The sequence below is a fragment of the Pongo pygmaeus genome, chromosome 1, assembly GCF_028885625.2.
Source record: "Pongo pygmaeus isolate AG05252 chromosome 1, NHGRI_mPonPyg2-v2.0_pri, whole genome shotgun sequence".
NCBI lineage: Eukaryota > Metazoa > Chordata > Mammalia > Primates > Hominidae > Pongo > Pongo pygmaeus.
The window spans coordinates 31749534-31772500 of record NC_072373.2 but is presented as its reverse complement, the minus strand read 5'-3'; the positions used below and the strand labels follow the sequence as shown (position 1 = coordinate 31772500).

General features: G+C 36.8%; 2 protein-coding genes across 10 annotated transcripts in view; one reads left to right on the top strand and one right to left on the bottom strand.

Annotated features, from left to right (window-relative positions):
• The window catches only part of GPATCH2 (G-patch domain containing 2), a 202561-nt gene extending 191807 nt beyond the window's left edge, over positions 1-10754 (bottom strand). For all 3 annotated transcript variants that reach the window (XM_054478228.1, XM_054478238.2, XM_054478247.2), the window contains exon 1: positions 10290-10754. In XM_054478228.1, the coding sequence (XP_054334203.1) occupies positions 10290-10345 (56 nt within the window). In that variant the 5' untranslated portion in view covers positions 10346-10754. The remainder of the gene's footprint in view (positions 1-10289) is intronic.
• Positions 10688-22967, top strand: part of SPATA17 (spermatogenesis associated 17) — a 233311-nt gene continuing 221031 nt past the window's right edge. For 2 of the 7 annotated variants that reach the window (XM_054478264.2, XM_054478272.1), the window contains exon 1: positions 10720-10821. In XM_054478264.2, coding sequence (XP_054334239.1) covers positions 10754-10821 — 68 coding nt within the window. In that variant the 5' untranslated portion in view covers positions 10720-10753. Of the gene's footprint in view, positions 10822-14040; positions 14062-22967 lie in introns of those variants that run through there. The other 5 variants (XM_054478256.2, XM_054478281.2, XM_054478296.2 and 2 more) reach the window with 5 other exon arrangements.

Genomic DNA, 22967 nt, shown 5'->3' with positions numbered 1-22967 from the left:
ACAAAATGTTTCAAAGCTAATTTTCCTATCCAAGATATTACAGTTTTAAATATTGATTCATTTTAGGCCTCTTCTTATGTAAAGTTCTTTTATTAAACACAGGAATTACTTCCAAGATAGAATAAGATTATGAGCAATGAAAGATCCCAGTATTTTTATATTTTTCTGTATAATTATGGAAAAGTTCTGTTTAAATCCCTATCCGCTGGCCCACTCCTACCCCTTTTCTAGAGCCAGTTTTCCTACAGCAGATACAGAAAGAACTTTCTCAGTCCCCTCTTCGCCCACTAATCTCTAAGTAAAAAAAGAAACATGAAATCTTCTGTTCACCACGTGCTGTAACCAGTCACTGTCATGTAAGAGGCAGTTAGAAAGACAGACAGGTAGTTTCAGGATTAGTAATATATGTGAAAGTTTAACCAACACCATGCATTTATTTAGGCCACACTAATCTCTTAACCCAGTGAAGCAGAAACTACATTCGCATTCAAATTGGAGCCTCACGGGTTTAAAAGGGCCCATCATTACTTCATTCTGAAGCAATCTCTTAGGCTTTCCTTTTTTAAGAGCATTAAACTATATCACCAGTATGAAAATTATCCAGTAGTCAGCAAGGATAAGCATCAGCATTCTTTGGGAATTTTTATAAATTATACTTGTCCTTTTAAAACCCAATTCCCAAAGATTTTAAATTAGTTGGTGTGACATAGAGCCAAGGTATCTGGTTTTATTTTTTGAACATCACAGGTAATTCAGATTTGCACCCTTCTTATGAAGGCCACAGGCAATCATTTCTCAAATCGAGATCTAGAGGCACCTAGGGATTGAAATACTCTCAACAGTCATACAGAGCTTCTAGAGCCTACAGCAGGCGTAGGCACATTTTATGTAACTGGCCTGCTAGTAAATATTCTAGGCTTTGCAGGCCATTGGGTCTCCCAAAACTACTCAACTTGCCACTGTAATGCAAAAATAGCCACAAGCAATGCATAAATAAATGGGTATGGCTGTGTTCTAATAAAGTTTTATTTATAGAATCAGTTTATAGCTGGTTATACTTTGCTGACCCATGGTCTATATAGTCTCTACAGTCATGTATAGTCTCCAACAATAATTTCAGGCTTTTGCAAGTTCCTTATAACAGCTTTCAACTTTTGTTTTTTCATTTTAATAACCTAAAAACAACACACATGGTGATTCAACTGGATTTACCATTTATAATATGATGCATACAAACAGCTTCTAACATTTGCGCATTTACTATTTGCCAGGCTCATTTCTAAGTGTTTTACATGTATTATTTCATTTCATTCTCACACAATAATCTTTTGAGGTGAGAGATGAAATACACAAAGGCCGAAAGGTCTCTGTCACAATGTGATGCATCTAAGTAGTGGAGACAGGATTCAAACTCCAGCAATCAGGTTCCAGAGCTCCAGTGTTGACCAAACTACAGCCAAGATCAGCTACACAATCCCAGTAGCCAGTTTGTATTTTTGTTTATGATTAATCTAGCACCAGGTAGCATTACTGTAATCCTCAAGACAGATTTAATATACATCTATGTAAAACCCAAATGACTCATAGGTAGCTATTATATGGTTTCGAGTAGAAAAAAAGAGGTGAAAGACCTGAATCAACACAAGGGACAGGGTGGTATAGCTGGTGAAAGTAAACTGAGCTCAAAGAACCAACCCTGTACTGGTTAGTAAAATGTACACTGTGAGCAACTAAGTAACATGGCATTGCGGTTTGGTTAATGTGAATTTGTATTTTCTAGATTTATTTCCATGGGCATTCTGAATGTATTTAATATAAACAAAAAATCTAATGCATACAGCTTTTTTAAAAATGTGGTGATTCAAATATCTATTTTAAATAAACTCTGTTAGGGCCACTGAGATTTGATTTTTCCTTTCTAAGGGTACTATATACAACTCAGGGTTTTTTTGTTTGTTTGAGACAGAGTCTCGCTCTGTTACCCAGGCTGAAGTGCAGTGGCATGATCTCGGCTCACTGCAACTTCTGCCTCCCGGGTTCAAGTGATTCTCCTGCCTTAACCTCCCGAGTAGCTGGGATTACAGGCGCATGCCACCATGCCTGGCTAATTTTTGTATTTTTTAGTAGAGACAGGGTTTCACTGTGTTGGCCAGGCTGATCTCAAACTCCTGACTTCAAGTGATCCACCCACCACGCTTCTCAGTGCTGGAATTATAGACATGAGCCATCATGCCCAGCCCCACAAATCAGGATTTAGAACATTGAATTTGATTAAAAGAACTATGTATCACATAGGAATTAACATTAAGCCAAACAAAACAGAGGCTACAACTTTGACTACATTGATAAGCCAAATGAATCCTTTTTCTATTATCTATATGTTATCAAATGCCCTTTCCCTTAAAACAATGAATATTTTGTTCTTTTCCTGTGACATTATTTCATTAAAAGAAATATAGTCTGAAAGACCTATTATCTCTGAATATAATATTGTACCTTAAGAAACATTCACTTGAAAAAAATACACTTTAGCATGTATTAAAATCAATATCCTCTCTCTCTGTTATCTAGTTCTGGAGTAACTTACTCTTGGAAGACAGAGTTTTCTTATCAATGGGTGAATGGCCAGTTCAAAATAATAAAACATGAAATTAACTCGATGTATGAATATAATATCTAAAGTCAGTTTAGTTTGGATATTACAATTTAGTGCTTTACTGCAGCACAGAAAATTTATAGTACTAACATTAGAAAAAGGTTAACACATCTGATTCAATCCATTGAAATCTGATACTCTTCAATTAATTTTGTTTAAAAAGTATTGCTGTAACTGATATAGTTTAATAAAATATAACTGCTAATATTACTAAGAATGAAATTTCTTAGTAATAGAAATTTCATTCTTAGTAATATTAGCAGTTATATATGCAAAATTTCCCTAGAATCTCATGAAAACTGTGTCAGCCTTATTTGACTTTATGTTGCCTCTCTCAAGAGAAAATAAAACATATTTTTAGGCTGGGGGTGGTGGCTCACGCCTGTAATCCCAGCACTTTGGGAGGCTGAGGCAGGCAGATCACCTGAGGTCAGGAGTTTGAGACCAGCCTGGCCAACATGGTGAAACCCCATCCCTACTAAGAATACAAAAAATTAGGCCGGCATGGTGGGCGCCTGTAATCCTATCGACTCGGGAGGCTGAGGCAGGAGAATTGCTTGAACCCAGGAGGCGGAGGTTGCAGTGAGCTGAGATCGCATCATTGCACTCCAGCCTGGGCGAAAAGAGAAAAACTCCATCTCAAAAAACAAAAGAAAAAACAAACAAACAAAAAACATATTTTAAAAAACACTGTAATTAGAAAAATCCAATTTATTCCATGATGTCACTCAAATATGAATCAACTACATATTACTTTTAAAAGCTTTTTTGAAAAAATCCTATAAAAACACAGAAAAAATACAGACTTAACAAGTCCTATTCAGAGTTCAAATTATATTTTTCCCCTTCAGTTTCTAATAACTACACTCTTCTTCAAGGCAATACCAACCAAAACCCATGCTAATGAGTCAGTAATATTATAGTCAGTTAACGTCAAGCTGCTTCATAACATCCCTCAGTTAAAACTGGCATCGGCAGGGCAGTGTCTCACGCCTGTAATCCCAGCACTTTGAGAGGCTGAGGTGGCAGGATCACTTGAGACCAGGAGTTCAAGACCAGCCTGGCCAACAAGCTGAAACCCCGTCTCTACTAAATATACAAAAATTAGCCATGCAGGGTGGCAGATGCCTGTAATCTCAGCTACTCAGGAGGCTGAGGCAGGAGAATCACTTGAACCAGGAGGCAAAGGCTGTAGTGAGCCAAGATCATGCCACTGTACTCCAGCCTGGGTGGCAGAGAGACTCGTCTCCTACTGGCCCATCAAAAACAAGATGATCCTAAGAGACCATCACATGACCAATAGCTCTTTTATTTCCTTTGCCTTGGCAGTTTACACTGATGCATCAGAAGACCAATGTATTAAAACACTTTATCCTAGAGATAGTTTCTTAAATAAGAATTTCCTCTTAAAGGGGAAACCTGGAAATATAGCATTTTTCTATACAAATCTGTACTTACTGAACAACCAGTTTTAAAGTTTGAATTATACTAAATTCAGTGAATGTACCACTTAACTAATTTGAGATTTTTATATTCATAATTGTAAGAGCCATTTTTCTTCATTTAGAACTCATTTGGAAATGAAATTTTCTGGGAACAGTTAATATTGGGTAATGTCTAAGATAACAATAGTTCATCAATAGTTTTATTAAGATAGTCCAAATGAACAGAATACCCCAAAACAAAATTATGGCCCCAACATCTATATAAAGTTGGATTTTATGAAAGGAAATGACTTGGGCAGATGAGTACTTTGTTTTTTCGGGTGGTACTGCATTATGCTGAGCAATATAAAATGTATGATCAATCCAAGATTTGATATGCAGGCTTTATTTAAAAATGTTAGGCCAAGGTCAAGTTTTTTTGTTTCGCTTCCTCTACCAAATACCCAGTAAATGAGTGAACTATTATCCTTGGGTTCCTTATCTGCAGGCTCTAATAAATTCAGCAAAAAGCCTTCCTAAAAGTGGATGTTTAAGAATAAGACCAATTAATGTAGAAAACATAAAGTTTAGTGTTTTTCTTTCAAATATTTCTGGTTCAAGGAAGAAGAATCAGGAAGATGCTTTAGTCCTAATTTATTGCTTAATCTACCCTAAGAACTGGGAGTTGATTGATGGCCCATGAGCTCTTAAATGTCAGTTAGCCATATATTAATACAAGTGGGAATAGCAAGAGTGAAGAAAGCCCCAAGAACAAATTCCCCAAGAAATAACTATTTTTACAAATTTTTACAATGACTATTACTTTTTGAAGCCTCTGTTACCAATAATTGCTATTCCTAATAGTGAAAAATACAGTATATATAGAAAAGTTAGTCAGGGAATAATTTCCTTGCCTAGATGCTGATAAAAACTGTGTAATAAGAGGATATGCACGTGTGTCTACTAAATAAACCCAAGTTCATATTAAAAACAAAAACTGGCCGGAAGCAGTGATCATGCCTGTAATCCCAGCATTCTGGGAGGCCAAAGTGGGTGGATCACCTGAGGTCACGCATTCAAGACCAGCCTGGCCAACATGGCGAAACTCCATCTCTACTGAAAAATACAAAAATTAGCTGGGCGTGGTGGTGCACACCTGTAATCCCAGCTACCCGGTAGGCTGAGGCAGGAGAATTGCTCCAACCCAGGAGGCAGAGGTTGCAGTGAGTCAAGATCATGCCACTGCACTCCAGTTTGGATGACAGAGAGAGAGTCCGTCTCAAAAAAAAACCTTCCAGATAGAACTCAAGGCTAATTGATTATAGCTATTAGGTATCTAGTTAAGGAAGAGGAAAGTAAATATTGTTTATCACCTAGTACTGGGTAAAACTCTCATCTTTACTTCTCTAAAACATGGATTATCAGTTCTACAAAGTTAAGTAATTTTGGGAATGCAGTGCTAAAAGTAAGTTACCTGGTGTTAAGTACATCTGCTTAATTGGCTTACAAAAATGTAAGGGAATAAATAATCATTAATGTATTAGTTTCTGTATGAATAAAAATTCAGTGTGTACAAAAACACTGTACTAACACACAGTACATAGTCAAGGACTATGCTGCTGAAGGTTATAAACCACTCACAAACTTAACACACAGTCTTCGATTTATACGCCTCCATTATCATATTAGCTTTTATTTAAGATAGAAAAGGTTGGTTGGTCCTAAAAGTATGCAGCAAACAGCTGAACCAAGCAGATTAAAAGTAATGCATAATAGTGTAGACTATGAAAATGAGTGACTAAACATGCAAATGGTGAGACTTCAAGATGCCACATCAAGGCTAAATGACTAATAACTTTATGACTAATTTAACACCATATGATCCATAAGAATTATCTTAAGATTTCTGCTGCTTATGGGAATTTATATATTTCCCTCCTCAATGGGAATATTATTCATCAAGTAAGTCCTTATCTCAACCTAGAAATCTATTAAGAAACTATGTCTTCAATTTTCTCCTTTTATATATATGTGAGGGAGTGGGCAGGCATTATCTTAGGAAAATTATCAATAACCCTAACACTAAATGTTGACACTTAAGCTAGTTTAGAAATTCCTTGACTTACCTATTTAAATTATTAATCAAAAGTAAATTTTTTCTCTCTTTGAAAAAGGTAGGGTGGGATAGGGAAGAATTATCTTATTCTGAAACACGTAAATGATTAATTACAACTTTATATTAATATTAGGCAATAAATAGGAAACGCCATTCTCTAGGGAAAAAAAAAAAGGCTGGGAGAAAACTACAGAGAACATGAGCTTAGAAATCAAGGCTATGAATTTGGTAGCTAATTCCAGTTATATTCATTAGCTATAGGACTTTGGACAAATTACTTATCTTCTGATTCTGTTTATTCATCATAAAAATCTGCATAATTTCTACCTTGAAAAGATGTTTCTGAGGATGAGTGGGTACTTAATGTTCAAGATAAGTTATTTCATGTTTCAACGACCTCTACCCACAAATAAGAGAAACCGGTCACCAAAAGATCCCAAATGATTCTGCTTTTAAGGTATAACCATACTGAGAATCTTGAGGGTATTATAGTTAAAGGCCTTCAATCTTTCTGAGGTCATGAGGCATTCTGAATGTTGGGAAAAGGAAGGATAGCAGACATATATAAATTGCTGCATACAATTTCAGTAAGTTCATGGACTCCTTGAAGACTCTATGGAGCTAAAAAAAAATTTTAAATCCCAAATTAAAAAAAATTAATGCTGTGTACCTGACCTATTTCCACCTTAAAAATATACATATGTAAAGTTAAAAAGATTAAATAATCCTTCCCAGTTAAAAGTGGAAAGAAAGCAAAAGCTCCACTAACTTGTACTCAATCACAGGTGCTCCTGGCAGCTTCTACTTTGTCACCTTTGTCACCATAGGAACTTTCAGGAAGCTTTCTTTCCTCTTTACCATGGTTTGCTCAAAATCAAACCGTGAATGGCTTTAAGAAAAAAAAAGTCTAACCCTAGTTTCCAAATTAGTGATTTAATAAGGCAAGCTCATTTATTATTTAAATCTGAAGACCATGCTTCTGATTTTTTTGCTACTTCATTTAATGACTTCATGAGTCATTCAAACTTTTCCTTACATTCTAATTGCTTTCAAAATGTAAACTATTAAAAAGCTGCCTATAGGAAATAAAGTCAGTTTAAAACAAAACAAAAAATTTAGAATCTAATAAGTAATTCATTCTAGCTCTTGTCAATATGCATATATTCAAATGCATTAGGCAAACAGTAGGTAGGAAATGAGTCTTATTTAATGTTTATATTAATATACAGTAACTGTTCAATAAAAATTTACTGAACATATAACCTGAATTCCTATAACAGGAATGAGAATGAAGACAACTGAATATTAATTAGAAATAGCATACTGCTTGACACATAACAGATTTTAAAAAATAATCTGCCAGATGAGCAAACCAATGAATGACTAAATGACTGAACAAATAACAAAAGAAAAACATAATGACTAAAACTTTTAGACAATCCATATTCCAAATTTTCTGCTACATTAACAAGCCAGACACTCTAGGCTTTTAGCTAAGTAAATGTGAAGTTAAGGAAAAATTATCAAAGACAATGTAAAGGCTTCCAGCTTGACATAAATATGGATGCTAAGAAGCTATACCAAATTTAATGAATTACTTGAACAAAATCATACTGTTTATTGCTTTAATTCTTAATTGTTGAAACAAAAACCTGACTCAAACCTTCCAGTATGCAACTAAGTTCAAGACTAACAAACTCCAAAAAACAAGTAATTCAAAAAAATGCACACCTTTTACTATGCAGTTTCCTGGATTTCAATAAAATCAAAATACCAAATAGGAATGAAAATGCAGAAACAAAAGTCCAGAGTCAATACAGTTTATTTTAATGGCTTTTTTTTAAGCAAAGCCACATAATAAAGTTAAAAAAAAAAAGAATACCGTAGTTGAATAAATAAATAATCTACATTTACCCATTTGGTGCCTAAAAATTGAAACAGCAACCTCCACACTGGAGAAGTTGAAAAAGTCAAGATGAGAGCTAAATACGTCAGAAAATCCAGACTGGTTAACAAATTTGGGCATCTAACTGCTAGGTTACGTATTCCTTGAGATATTATATCTCATTCAGACACATAGGCAACATAAAAAAGTGGTTAAGAATTTTGGGGGGGTATACTGGAATCATCCTGCAAATATGATACTTAGGCCAGTTACTTAAACCATCTTTGCTTCTGTGTCACCTTATCTAAAATGCAAAGAATGATACACCTACCTCAATAGATTTACATGAGATGACACATATTTGTAAAACCTGGCACCTAGTTAACTGCTTAGTAGCAGTATTCACAGTGGGACTGGAATTTATTACTGGGATCAAACATACATGTTATATAGTAAATATCTGTTCAATTAATGAAAAAGAAAATTCCATTAAGAAATCTGGAATGACTGGATAGTCATACAGATAGACTAGAAAATAAAGATCCAGTTTTCTGGAACATGTTCATTCTGACAAAACAGGAATGACTTTGAATTTCATTCAAAAATACTAAGTGCTACCACTTTGTTATACTCTGGTGCCATAAGAAACGGTGAGTTGTATGACAAGACAGCCTTTAAAGAGAATTGAAGGAGGTTTCTCTCAGTACCTAACCATGATTTGAAAGGTAGAAGAAGTTGAGAGAATCAATCACATTCTGATGCAGTCACCTATCCTACAAATCAATAGCACCCTAGGAAGAGCAGACCAATCTAAATCGGACATTTTGTCTCCCTGACTTAACCAATATAATGAATGGTGAAACAGTAAGACAGGTATCCTTGAGAGGGAACTGTGGGGTGATGGACAAGTCCATTATCTTGTTTTGTGTGGTGTTTACATAAGTATATACAATTGCCAAAACTAATAAAATTAAGCATGTAAGAATTGTGCATTTCATTCTATGCTAGTTATACCATTAAAAACTGGTTCATTTGAAAAGCGCTCCCTACTTTTCTCACTGGAAAACGTAATAATTTACAAATAGTATAATCAAATCTATATTCACTATAAAATTAACTACAGGATGATCAGATCCAACTAAAAATATTTTGGATAAGGTATTCTTTTAACTTTTCAGTGATAGGTGATGTAAAAGTCATTCTTTGAGATCACAGACTACTAGAATTCCTCATGTTCTAATTTTTGCAGAATCTAGGAATGAACACGCACCATTTAGCCACATTTCTTTCACCTGTTGGTCAAAACTTTATGTTTGAGGATTTTCAATGGGAAATTGCTTGTTTGTGTCACTGGTTGTCTTGTGTTATGTTTGGAGGAAAAGAGCTTGGGAGAAAAATAGGACAGATATTACAGGGTGTTCAACTAGAAATCCCAAAACCAGGATTCTAGCTCCAGGATTAAAATGTACAGGGCAACTTTGGACACGGCACTTGAATTTTCTGTGCTTGTGATATTCTGCTATCACAAGGCTGTCATAGGATAAAGTGTATTAATTTGTGGAAATACTTTGAAAAGTCAAAGCAATATATTATTCTAACGTGGCATTGGTGACATGATACCATAGACACAGTCAAGCCCCAAACTTAATCCTGACAGTTATAGGTTCTTGGAAAGCCCCCATACGTATCTCACTTTAACTTGAATAGAATGTTCAAGAGGGTGGAAACAGGTAGGTTACCCTCTCTCTTTAAAAAAGGGGGTGAGAAGGTGATGTGTTTTCCACGATTGAACTTCCAGAACTCTAGATTTCTGGAATTTATCTTCCAAAAGACTTGGTATAACCATCTGGTAAATATTGAAAGAGGAGTGGGGAATAAGGCCCGGATTAAGATAAATTCTTCCTGTCCCTAGTGTTGTCAACAATCAATGAGGAGATGAATTGCTCCTGGAGTACAGGAAGCTTGACTTCTAAAATATTGTTAAACAAGCAATCAGCAAACATTTACTGTATTCTTTCACAAATCTTTGGCACACACCCAAGAGCTCCCTCAAACTGCGTGCATCCCAGGAATGAGTGAGAGCAAGGCCTAGATGTCCTCAGATCATCCATCACAGCTCCCTCCCGCCTCCATTCCAGGTCCAGCGGAGCGGCCTCGGGCAATCACACCCTTCCCTGACCTCCCCCTCCCCAGGGCCGCCAGCCTCACCAGCTGTTCCCGGCTGCTGGAGCTCCGATCGGTTGGCGCCCGGCGGCCCCGAACATTAACGACACCCAGGAGCCTGGCCTCGAGGCTCAGGCCCGTGAACAGACTCCAACTACTACAGCACCGGCGACTTCCAAAGAGCAGTTCAGCATTTTGAGATGAGCTTCCGGAAGCCGACAGGAGGCGGAAACCGGATGCCCGGAGCAACCATTAGTTCTCCGCGTTTACTGCTGTCCCCTTCCTATAATCCCCTCTTCCTACTCTCAATAGAGACAGAGAAAAATAAATTAAACATTTAGTGCTACACATAAATTTCTTAATTCTCTTTTTAGTGCTCTTAAAGTCAAAGCAGCATGGGAGAAAAGAGGAGTGAACAAAAAGTCGGACCCCGGGAGTGAGCTATGGTTTAGCCCAGTTACCATGGAGACCGGTAGTAACACCAGTTGTAAACCCAAGGCCAAGAGACCATGGCCACGTTAGCCCGGCTGCAAGCTAGGTCGTCGACTGTAGGAAATCAGTACTACTTTAGGAACAGGTAAGTCAGGAAGAGAAGGATCGCGTAAAGGGCAGGCTGACTTTATACCAGTTGTTCCTCAGCGGGAGTTTCCAATTAACGATTTCCCTAATTCATTAAGTAGTACCCAATTCTTCCCTTAATAGGCTGCAAACATAATTGGGAGTTTCTGTTACCATACAACGAAATTCTAGAGAGGGGCCGTAGATATTCAGTGTGAGATGATTTAAGGAAACTCCCAGCATAGATAAAATTGTAAAGTGCTTTTTTTCTTCGACCTCACCACTCTGCAATTTGATGAAACCTATGTTTTCCGGGTTCAAGTTTCAATACCCTGACGGAGTCACCCTGACTCACTAGCCCAGTGATCTCAGATTGTTTCCCATCTACCTAGGGATTTGAGCCTCCGTTATTTTACAAACATCACTGAACTCAATTGTTCTGTGACTCATTTGCCTTTTTAAAATGAACGTATCGGCCGGGCGTGGTGGCTCACTCCTGTAATCCCAGCAATTTGGGAGGCCGAGGCGGGCGAATCACCTGAGGCCAGGAGTTCTAGACCAACCAGGCCAACATGGTAAAACCCCGTCTCAACTAAAAATACAAAAAGTAGCCGGGCATGGTGGCACATGCCTGTCATCCCAGCTACTTGGGAGGCTGAGGCAGGAGAATCGCTTGAACCTGGGAGGCAGAGGTTGCAGTGACCCGGCATTGTACCACTGCACTCCAGCCTGGGTGACAAATTAAGACCCTGTCTCAAAAAATAAATAAATAAATATAAGTAAAATAAAATAAAATGAAAGTGTCTAAACCATTCTGACACGGTAACTAGTACCAATATATTAATTAATAGATAACGGGTAAGAAAACCACTAGCAGTCTTCTTCATCTCCCTACACCCAAACTTCTTGCCCAGGAAGAGTTTCATTTTAAGGAAGCATTGCCCCAGGAGTTTTTGTAACTTAAGAGAAACTACAAAAAAGTGAATTAGACTATTATGGAATACAGTGACATGACAGACCAATGGAAAATATGTCAATGAGATAGGGTCTTGCTGAGCTGTTTTTATTCTAACGTTTATCTAACCTACCACATCATTATTTCACAACGTACCTCTCTTACAGCACTGATCACAATTCAATTTTACATTCTTTTATGAGATAATATCTATCTCCCCTCTTAAACTAGTAGCAGAGACAGTGTCTCTTATTTTGCTCACCAGTATTTTTGTCTCCAACGTCTATGATAGCTCCATACAAACAATAGTAACACAATAATTGTTGAAGACTCACATTAATGAATTTTTCAATAAATCACTAGCCCTGGTTTAAGTAAACATATAATAGCTAAACATAGAAATTATCTATTTATTTAGAGTATGTGGCAGGTGCTGTATTTATGACATATATAAATGAAATAAGCCCCATCCATCATGATGTTCACATCCTTGTATGGAATATAGGCTTTTAAAAAATAATTACAATACTAGCTGGGCTCAGTGGCTCATGCCTGTAATCCCAGCACTTTGGGAGGCTGAGGCGGATGGATCACTTGAGGGTGGAAGTTCGAGACCAGCCTGGCTAACATGGCAAAACCCTGTCTCTACTAAAATTACAAAAATGAGCTAGGCATGGTGGTGCACGCCTGTAGTCCCAGCTACTCTGGAAGCTGAGGCAAGAGAATCAGTTGAACCCGGGAGGCAGAGGTTGTAGTGAGCCGAGATTGCAATACTGCACTCCAGCCTGGGCGACAGAGCAAGACTCTGTCTCAAATAAATAAATAAATAAATAAATAAATAATAACAACAACAATAGAGTAACATGGACAGAAAGGGAAACAACCAGTATTTTTTGAGAACTGATTATATATGAGGGATTGCACCAGGAACAACTACATATGATATTTCATTTGGTTATCACAATGTTATAAGTTAATGTAGGAATTATCTATTTATTAGATAATCTATATTTTTAGAGCTATAGAACAGTGTTCTAGAAAAGCCTGATGAAGTGCCAAACAAACAATTAATTGGCCAGGCACAGTGGCTCAGGCCTGTAGTCCCAGCACATTGGGAGGCCAAGGCAGGTGGATGGCTTGAGGTCAATTATGAATTATCAGAGCCAACTAATCTAACTCTAAAACCTCTGCTGTTCACTATCACTAAACAAAATTTTCTTCCCATTAAGCTGATTTAATTAAATTGCAACAAGCACCAAGATCCAGAGGTCCAAATGGCTTGAGTGTACTGTCCCAAATCCATTAACATGTAGGGAACAGAGTTGTGGGAAACAATTTAAAGTCTCCTTGGCTTTTTTCAATGTCTTCTGTTTTGGTAACAAGGTAGGGACAAAAAGGCTTCTTCCTAATGGCTAGCATCAGAATAACGCTGAAGTTTAAAGATGACTTTGTTGAGAAAATACATTCCTAAGTGGTTAGGTTAGTATCTGAGTCCTGCAAGGCCTGGAAGTCCAGTGTGGAAACAAGAAGCTCCTCTGCCTAACAAAGAGGAAGGATCTGGAACTCCAAGAAGTGAGCAGCAAATACAGGAGGAGATTTTGAGCTACAAAGAATAGGACGAGTGTGGGTTGCCCGACTGACTTAATACTCTGGAAAGTTGCTCCCACAGGGAATGTTTGGTGTGTGTTTATATTTTGCCCTGCCCATCAAAGAGGCTGAATATTTTTTCCTGGACATAAGGTGAACAAAAGATAGTAGGCAGTTGTTGTAACTGCCCAGTGGGTTCCCCTTGCCTGTTGCCTAGACAGAGCCAATTTATCAAGACAGGAATTGCAATAGAGAAAGAATAATTCACACAGAGCCGGTTGTGTGGGAGACCAGAGTTTTATTGTTACTGAAATCTGTCTCCCTGAGCATTAGGGGATCGGAGTTTTTAAGGATGATTTGGTGGGTTAGTGTGAGGCCAGTGAGTCAGGAGGGCTGATTGGTTGGGTCAGAGATGAAATCATAGAGGGTGGAACCTGTCTTCTTGCACTGAGTCAATTCCGGGGTGGGGGCCACAAGGTCAGAGCCAGTTTATCAATGAGCCAGTTTATCAATCTGGGTGGCGCCAGCTGATCCATCAAGTGCAGCATCTGCAAAATATCTCTAGCACTGATCTTAGGTTTTACAATACTGATATTATCCCGAGGAGCCATTTAGGGAGGGTCAGAATCTTGTAGCCTCCAGCTGTGTGACTCCCAAACCATAATTTCTAATCTTTTAACTAATTTGTTATTCCTACAAAGGCAGTCTAGTCCCCAGGTAAGAAGTGGGTTTGCCTTGGGAAAGGCCTATTATCATCTTTGTTTTAAACTATAAACTAAGTTCCTGGCAAAGTTAGTTCAGCCTATGTCCAGGAATGAAAGAGGAAGCTTGAAGGTTAGAAGCAAGATGGAGTTGGTTAGGTCAGATCTCTTTCACTGTCTCAGTTACAGTTTTCCAGTGGCAGTTCCATTGTCACTTGACAGAGTGTTGGCCTTTTTGTCGTTGTTGTTGTTAACTTTCTCTAGTAATTCTTAGCTTCATTTCTGTTCTTCCAAACTATGAGATTTTCTTTGTGACTTATTGGTCATTTATACTGTACACTGTACTGTACTTTGTGGAGAAAAGAGTTCAGTATATGTTTATTGATCATATTGTTCATTTTCCCCATATTCTTATTTAAATTTCAGCAAATCTGTCAAATTCTAATAGGAAGAAGTTAGAATGTTCCTCTTCCACTATGTTTCTATAGTGTGGGTGAACCCAAAATATCTGAGACAGGCTTCAGTCAATTTAGAAAGTTTATTTTGCCAAGGTTAAGGATGCACCCGTGACACAGCCTTAGGAAGCCCTGATGTCATGTGCCCAAGGCAGTCCGGGTACAGCTTGCTTTTATACATTTTATGGAGACAAGATATATCAATCAATACATGTAAGGTTTATATTAGTTCCACAAGGTGGAGGCCCTTTAGGTCTTAGGTAGATTTAAACATTTTCTGGCCAGGAGTGGTGGCTCACGCCTGTAATCCCAGCACTTTGGGAGGCTGAGGTGGGTGGATCACTTGAGGTCAGGAGTTCCAGACCAGCCTGTCCAACATGGCAAAACCCTGGGGTGGTGGTGCGCACCTAATCCCAGCTACTCGGGAGGCTGAGGCAGGAGAATCACTTGAACCCAGGAGGCAGAGGTTGAAGTGAGCCAAGGTCGGACCATTGCACTCCATCCTGGGCAACAGAGCAGGACTCAAATTCTGACTGGCAAGTGGTTCAGTGAGTTATTATCAGTAGAAAGAAATGAGGAATGTCTGGGTTATGATACGGGATTGGGGAGACCTGGGTTTTATCATTTTATCATGCAGATGAAGCCTCCAAGTTGCAAGCCTTAAAAAGAATGGACTGAGGCCGGGCGCAGTGGCTCAGGCTTGTAATCCCAGCACTTTGGGAGGCCAAGACGGGCAGTTCACGAGGTCAGGAATTCGAGACCAGCCTGGCCAACATGGAGAAACCCCGTCTCTACTAAAAATACAAAAATTAGCTGCGTGTGGTGGTGGGCGCCTTTAATCCCAGCTAATCGGGAGGCTGAGGCAGGAGAATCACTTGAACCCTAGAGGTGGAGGTTGCAGTGAGCCGAGATCATGCCACTGCACTCCAGCCTGGCGACAGAACAAGACTCCGTCTCAAAAAAAAAAAAAAAAGGGGTGTTTTCAGCAGAGGAGTGACATGATGTGACTTCTGTCTATAAAAACAATAAATAAAAAAGTAACCTTTAACTTTCAATGTCTTCAGTTTTGGTAACAAGGTAGGGACAGAAATGCTTCTTCCTAATGGCTAGCATCAGAATAATGCTGAAGTTGAAAGATGACTTTGTTGAGAAAATATATTCCTAAGTGGTTAAGACTAAGAGAATTATCCAAATTCAAGGACACTGAACAAAATTATTATTATTATTATTATTATTATCATTCTGAGACGGAGTCTCGCTCTGTTGCCCAGGCTGGAGTGCAGTGGCGTGATCTCAGCTCACTGCACCTCTGCCTCCCAGGTTGAAGAGATTCTCCTGCTGCAGACTCCTGAGTAGCTGGGATTACAGGCACCTGCCACCACACCCAGCTAATTTTTTTTTTCTTTTTTGCATTTTTAGTGAAGACGAGTTTTCGCTATGTTGGCCAGGCTGGTCTCGAACTCCTGGGCTCAAGCTATCTGCCCACCTCAGCCTCCCAAAGTGCTGGGATTACAGGCGTGAGCCACTGGGCCCAGCCCCTTTGACTTGTTTTTCAGCTGGATAAAGCATTTTGCTTTTGTTTTTCCCATTTCTACTTTCTTCCTCCACTTCCATCTTTTAACTTTTTGGTGCCAGTTTTTGCTGAACAAAATTTAAATCAAATCTGCTTGTGTCAATGAAAAAAGTAAATAACACTTAAAAATTTTTAAAACACGTAAGTTTTTTAACAATATGTAAGCAGAAATCAGCCAGATATATGTAAAATCTTTTTTAATTGGCTTAGCTGAAGGGAAAAGTATATTGGAGAATACAGAGAAACCAGTGGCTGAGGAAGAGGGCAAGAAGTTCTCTAGATACATGCTATATAGACCAACTGTCAAATGTCCACATCTCTTACTATCTGAAAGGGGGCTTGAGGAGTGCATAGGGATAGAGAAAAAGAAACAGAAAAAGAAATAAATGTTATTGAATATCTACTACATGCTGAGCACTGCTTTCACAAACATTATTTTATTTGATGGTTACAATAATCTTATAAGGTTATTTTTCTTATTCCTGGGTTACAACAAAGGAATGTGAGTTTTAGACCATCTATATTACTCGCCAAAGATAAAGAAGATCAAAGATCTAGTGACGTTTGATCCATTTCTGTCCACATTTACACCTGGGAGAGGGGGATCTTTAAATTATTACGTTTCTGCAGGGAAGTAAGTTCATCAAATACATAAGGCCTAAACTGCCTTTCTAAGATCAGGTTGAGAAAAAGAAAACAGGTGTACATTACTCTATGGTTCAAGACTGGTGATTTGCACGTACTTCATTACTCTGTATCAACCTAAGGTATAATGTTCCTTCAATTGTCCTGATTTCAGGATCTATTATTCCTATAAACGGAATAAATTTGTTTCTGACTCTGACATAGTAAATTGACTGTAGTTCCTCACTGTATTCTTAGTCTAATAATTTTGTTCAGTGTCCTTGAATTTGAACAATCCTCTTAGTCCCATTAGCCTAAATAAATAGCAGCTTAGTTGAACAGATGTGAGTCCCTTCCCCGATTCTAATTAGTTACTGAATTTTTTCTTACAGGTGTACTCAATTCTGACTAGTAAAACTTAGCAAACTTTCTTCCAAATACACGAGGAAGATTTTTGCCAAAGTGCAACAGTTCAAATCCTAACTCTGTATTACTTTAGGCTTAAATGTAAACTTTTAAACTTATATTCTTACCTTACTTAAACTCTTTAGATATTAGTTTTCTCATCTGTAACAGGGATAATAATGCCTATTGATATGTTAACTAAGAAGGTTAAATGATCATCTGGTATATTAGTAAGCACTCAATAAATTCATAATTATAATAGGAAATCACAACAGAAGGGTAAAGTATAAAATACATGTGATCAACTCAGTGAATATCAAAAAGGTAATTGAAAAATTTTACAGCTATTCCTAAATATTTTTCTTTTTTTCATTAAAAACGTAAAAATTTTTATTGCTGTATTATATACATTAAATAAAGTATATAAACTGTGTGAAGTGTACAACTCAGTAATTTTCCATAGGTATATACCTGTCCAAACTTCAGTCAGATAAAGTTCTGCAGTGTTTGTTTTAAAACATGTTTACGAAAGAAATAAAAGTGTTTTAATAATAAAGAATATGTTTCTAAAATCAACAGCCAACATTAGATGTGCTGCTGGAATACAATAGAGATGGTTCCATTTAATTCAAAAGCAAAACAAAACTGCACACTAATTCTGTCTATTTATCATGCCCTGAAAGACAGATCCCTATTTGCCAACATGTTCACTGCTGGCTCATTGATGGGGAAAAAGAAAATTGAAAGTACCTTTTACTGTATCATCAGTTTATCACTGCCCAACTAACCTGAGCAGAAAGCCCTGTATAGGTATCAAACAACTGAATATCTATTAAATAGGCAGATAAACTTCACAAGACATTTAAGGAAATGTTAGTTTGGAGGAAGGAGATTAAGCTAAGAAACCAGAACAGATGGCTACTGTGGAGTTAGAACTAATGGATGACATAGATACAAACTTCAATAAAAATGTAATGCGAACTTTTACAGAAATAAACTAGAGGAAAAAAGATACTGTAACCAATTTTTAAAAATAATAATTTTCCATTTAAAAATGTAATAGACGAATTAAAAACTAGAATAGTCACTACTGAAATATAAATATGTTAGGAAAGCAAATAAAGGAAATATCCATAAACACATGTGAATAGAAATCATGAGTAATAAGATTAATAATATGGAGGACATACCCAGAGGACTTGTTATGTGAATAATAGTTACTGCAGAATTCTCACTGGGAGTGGGGAAGACATAGAATAATAATAAAGAAATACCCTAGAAGAAAACTCCTAAACTGAAAAAAGAGTATGGCTTAGAATAGAAAGAATTCTCTGAGTCCTATATAGTATTTCCTTTAACACCTACTTCTTAGATATTATCTGGTGAACTTCCAAGACTACAGGAAAAATAATCTCATAAGATTCTATTCTAGACAGAAAATAAAAATAGTTATTTGCCAAGGAAATGAATGCCCTTTCTGCTCAACACAGGAACCCAAAAGACACAAAAACAATAATTACTAATGATTCAAGACCATAGATAAGAATTCTATCAAAGATTCATTTGGGGATTGGGATGAAAGAAAGACATTTTCAGACATGTAAAGACTCAGTTATGTCATCTATGTACCCTACCTGACGAAATGTACTCAAGAAAGTACTTGCCATGATCAAGTGAAAATTAAATTGGAGCAAAGATCTCGAGATAGAGGAAGAAGAGCAAAAGAAATAATAGAGACAACAATAAGCAATTCTACAATAATTTTCATTTAATTAAAAATTAAATAAGCATTATGTTATTGTGATTTACCTTATATTTAATTAAGACAAATTAATCTAGAAGAAGTAAAACAAATTAAGCTAGAAGAATCTGATTGGTACTTTAATGTCCTTTCTAGATATCTCCTTAGGCAAGTTCAAAAGTTCACTGTACATTTTCAGTCTTCCAAGTGATCATAGGCAATAGTCTTGCTATAATAATTGTCCCACTCTCACATAACAGAGGTTCTTTTTCCAGCTTCTAATATCAATTTTTTCACCATTCTTCTGACCCACAGGTATGGTCTTTCAATGACATGTGCATCTTCCTCACCTTCTCGCGCATCCCCCAGTCCCAAAGCCAATACCATAATGTTTCAGGTTTTTGCCGTGGCCATCAACCATTCTATCAATTTTATTTTAAGCTTTTATAGTCAAATTAGTAAATTTATTCATCTGACTTTAGCGATCTGAGTTGTTCTTGGAACAGTCTTTCCCAACCTAAGATTATATTTATTTATAATATTTATAATTATTTATAATTTATTTATAATATTTAAAAAGTTTTGTTATATTTTTCCTTCAGTCTATGTGCAGTTGTGTTTATGTGCATGTATTGTGTGAGATAGAGGTCTAACTTTTTCTATAGAATACGGTTGTCTCAACACCAGTTATTAAATAGTCCATCCTTTTCTTACTAGTTTTAAATGTTGAATGATAAGTAAATCAAAGGCATAAAAATTGCAAAGGAAGAAGTAAAATTGTCTTTATTTACTGACAGCATAATTATATGTGTAAAAAACTCTAAACCACATACAAAAAAAGATTTAGAAGTAATAAATGAACTTAACAAGTTCGCAGGATGCAAGGGCAATATACAGTAGTCTTTACATAACAGCAATGAAAAATTATAATTTAAGACTTCGGCAATACCATTTTTAATAGCATCAAAATGCATGTCGTTTGACTCAGAACTGTCACTTTTTCTATTGGCCTCACAAAAATGCTCTTATGTATACACAAGTTGTGTGTAAGAGTATTTTATATACAGGATTATGTACAAGGGCATTCATTAAAGCATTATTCCTAATAGGCAAAAAACAAAAATAAAAACTGTAAATAACTTGTATCTATTTGCAACTACTCTGGCTAAATAAAGACAAGCATATGAGGAAAATAAATAGCAGTTTAAAGGAGTGCAACATTTTATACATAATGACATGAACAAAATCTCTGAGACAAAATAAGCTTTAAGAAAAGCCCAGATTATAGAAAATATATAATACATTTAGTGTTTTTTATGTAAAACAAATGTAAAAATACGTAAAGATACAAAACTGGAATTAGATAGATCTGGAATTACACATAGTAAGTGGTTAAATTTTAAAAATTGAAAGAAAGGTTGAAATAGAATCTTTTTTCTCTATGTTTTTCTGTATTATTTAACATTTTATATTGAGCATTGGTTAATCAGGTACTTATTTGTGAAATAAACAGTAGATAAATAGGAGAAAGTTTGTCCTAGGACAAAAATTTTGTTTTGAAAACAAAATTAAACATAGAAAATAAGTGGCCGTGGAAGATTTAACTAGTACAAAACTTGTCCTCCAACCGTGAAGGACTAGAAGACTCAACAAAATATATGAACAATTATTTTTAGGTATTGATGCAGTAGGCAATGCAGGATTTGATCTCAAGGAGAAAGATCAGCAAATGAGATTAACAAGACAATTACCCGAGCTTTCTTTTGGAGGCAATCTCTGAACAAAATTCAAACTCTCAATAGTGTAACATTCATAGTGTCCAGCATCTATTCATAAATTAGTAGTATTATAAAAATGTAGCAAACTGTGACCCACAATCAGGAGGGGAAAAAAAATCATCAATAGACACAGATCCAGAAAAACAAAGATGATAGAATAATCAGACAAGAATTTTTAAATAGCTATTTAAAATATACTTAAGGACTTAAAAGTAAACTATGAAGATAATAAGGAGTTAAATGGGACATTAAAAAGAAGCAAATTAAATGTTTAGAGATTAAAAACACAGTATCTGAAATTTAAAAATTATTAGGTGCATGCACATACACATATATATTTAAATTATTGAAACAATCTCAAATTTACAGAAAAATAACAAGTATAATACAAGGGTTTTTTTTCCTGAATCACACGAGAGTAAGTTGCAACCTGATGTCCCATTGTGCCCCAAATTCTTTACACTCAAGGACATTCTCTATATAACCACAATTCAACCATCAAAATCAAGAAATTAACACTGGCACATTTCTACCATCTAATCTTCAGACTCCATTCAAGCTTTGCCAAATTGCTCCAATAATGTTCTTTATAGCAAAAGGATCATGTTTGTCTTGTCTCTTTAGTTATCTTTAATATGGTACATTTTCTCAGTTTTTCTTTGGTATTTGTGACCTTGACACTTTTGAAGATTACAAATCAGTTATTTTTTAGAATTTCCCTCAATTTAAGTTTGTCTGATTTTTCCCCTTGATTAGATTCAGATTATGCACTCCAGGCAGGACTATCACAGAAGTGATACTGTGATCTTCTCAATGCATCCTACCAGATACTACCTGATTTTGACTTGTCCCATGACTGACAATATTCATTTAGATCACTTGATAAAGCTGTTGTCTGCAAGGCTTCTCTACTGGAATATTCTTTTTTCCTTTGTAATTTATAATTATTTTTAAAAAGCAGATCATTTGAAACTATGTATCCTATTCCTCATCAAACTTAAAATTTATTTGTTTATTTAAATAAGTATAGACTCATAGTTTCCTATTTTATTCAGTGGGTTAAAATCTGTCACTCTTATTTATAGTCATGCTAATATTGTCTCGGATTTGGCTAGTGAGAGCCACTTCAGTCTTCCTTCTGTGTCCTCATTGTTCTAATGCTTTCTTGATTCCTTGCTTTTTCTTGACACACAAAAAGTTGCAGACTGATATGGTTTGGCTCTGTGTCCCCACCAGATCTCATCTCGAATTGAAATCCCTCTAATCCTTACATGTTGAAGGGGGGATCTGGTGGGAGGTGATTGGATCATGCGGGTGGTTTCCTCCGTGCTGTTCTTGTGAAAGTGAGTGAGTTCTCACCAGATCTGATGGTTTTATAAGTGTCTGACAGTTCCTGCTTTGCATGCTGTTTCTCACCTGCCGCCATGTAAGACATGCGTGCTTCCTCTTCCACCATGACTGTAAGTTTCCTGAGGGCTCCCAGCCATGCAGAACTGTGAGTCAATTAAACCTTTTATTGATAAGGAGGTTTATTTATTTACTTACCCAGTCTTGGGTAGTATCTTTATAGCAGTGTGAAAACGAATGAATAACAGAGGCTTATCTTGTACTTTTCCTGCCAACCCCTAGAACCATCCATTTTTCCAAAGAGCCTTTGTTTCTTTCAGTGGATGCACATTGCTATTATGTTGCTGCTCTCCGGACCTCTCAGTGGAAGGAACAAAGGAATACGTGTTTGTACACATCTATACACATTTTACATCTATACTTACTTCTCTACCTATTGATGAACATATGTATTAAAATTCATGAGTTCACATTGACTACTCTATTTCAGATTCAACACAACACGTTCATTCGAGTTTTTTTCTCTTACCTTTTCTGACAGAGAGAAACCTGGCTCCCATTATCTTTAGAATATTTACTTATCTGATCAGTTCCTCTTTATGTAACCAAACTGTTGTCACCACAACTGCCTCTTCTCTTAGACCCAGCGTGGGCTCTACCTCCTCATGCTGAACCATAGCCTCCCCACCAACTTGGATGTTTTCCTCATCACTCTTGGGCTCTGATTCTCTATGCTGGCTACCTTCATGTGCAGATTCTTTTTTCTTCTTCCCTCTGCACCCCAAAGCCAGGCCTTCTCTCCATGGGACACACTGTCCTTGCTAAGCTCAGACTATGACATCTTACCCCAGGCAGCCCCCACTTGTGGATGCTCAGCTTACCCCACACAGGCTCTGACACCTCATGCTGAGCCACTGTGCCTTCCTCCTCCCACACCCTTCGTAGCACAGTGCCCTACTTTTCCTGCCCATTTCCAAGGCCTTTGAGACTTAATTGTTC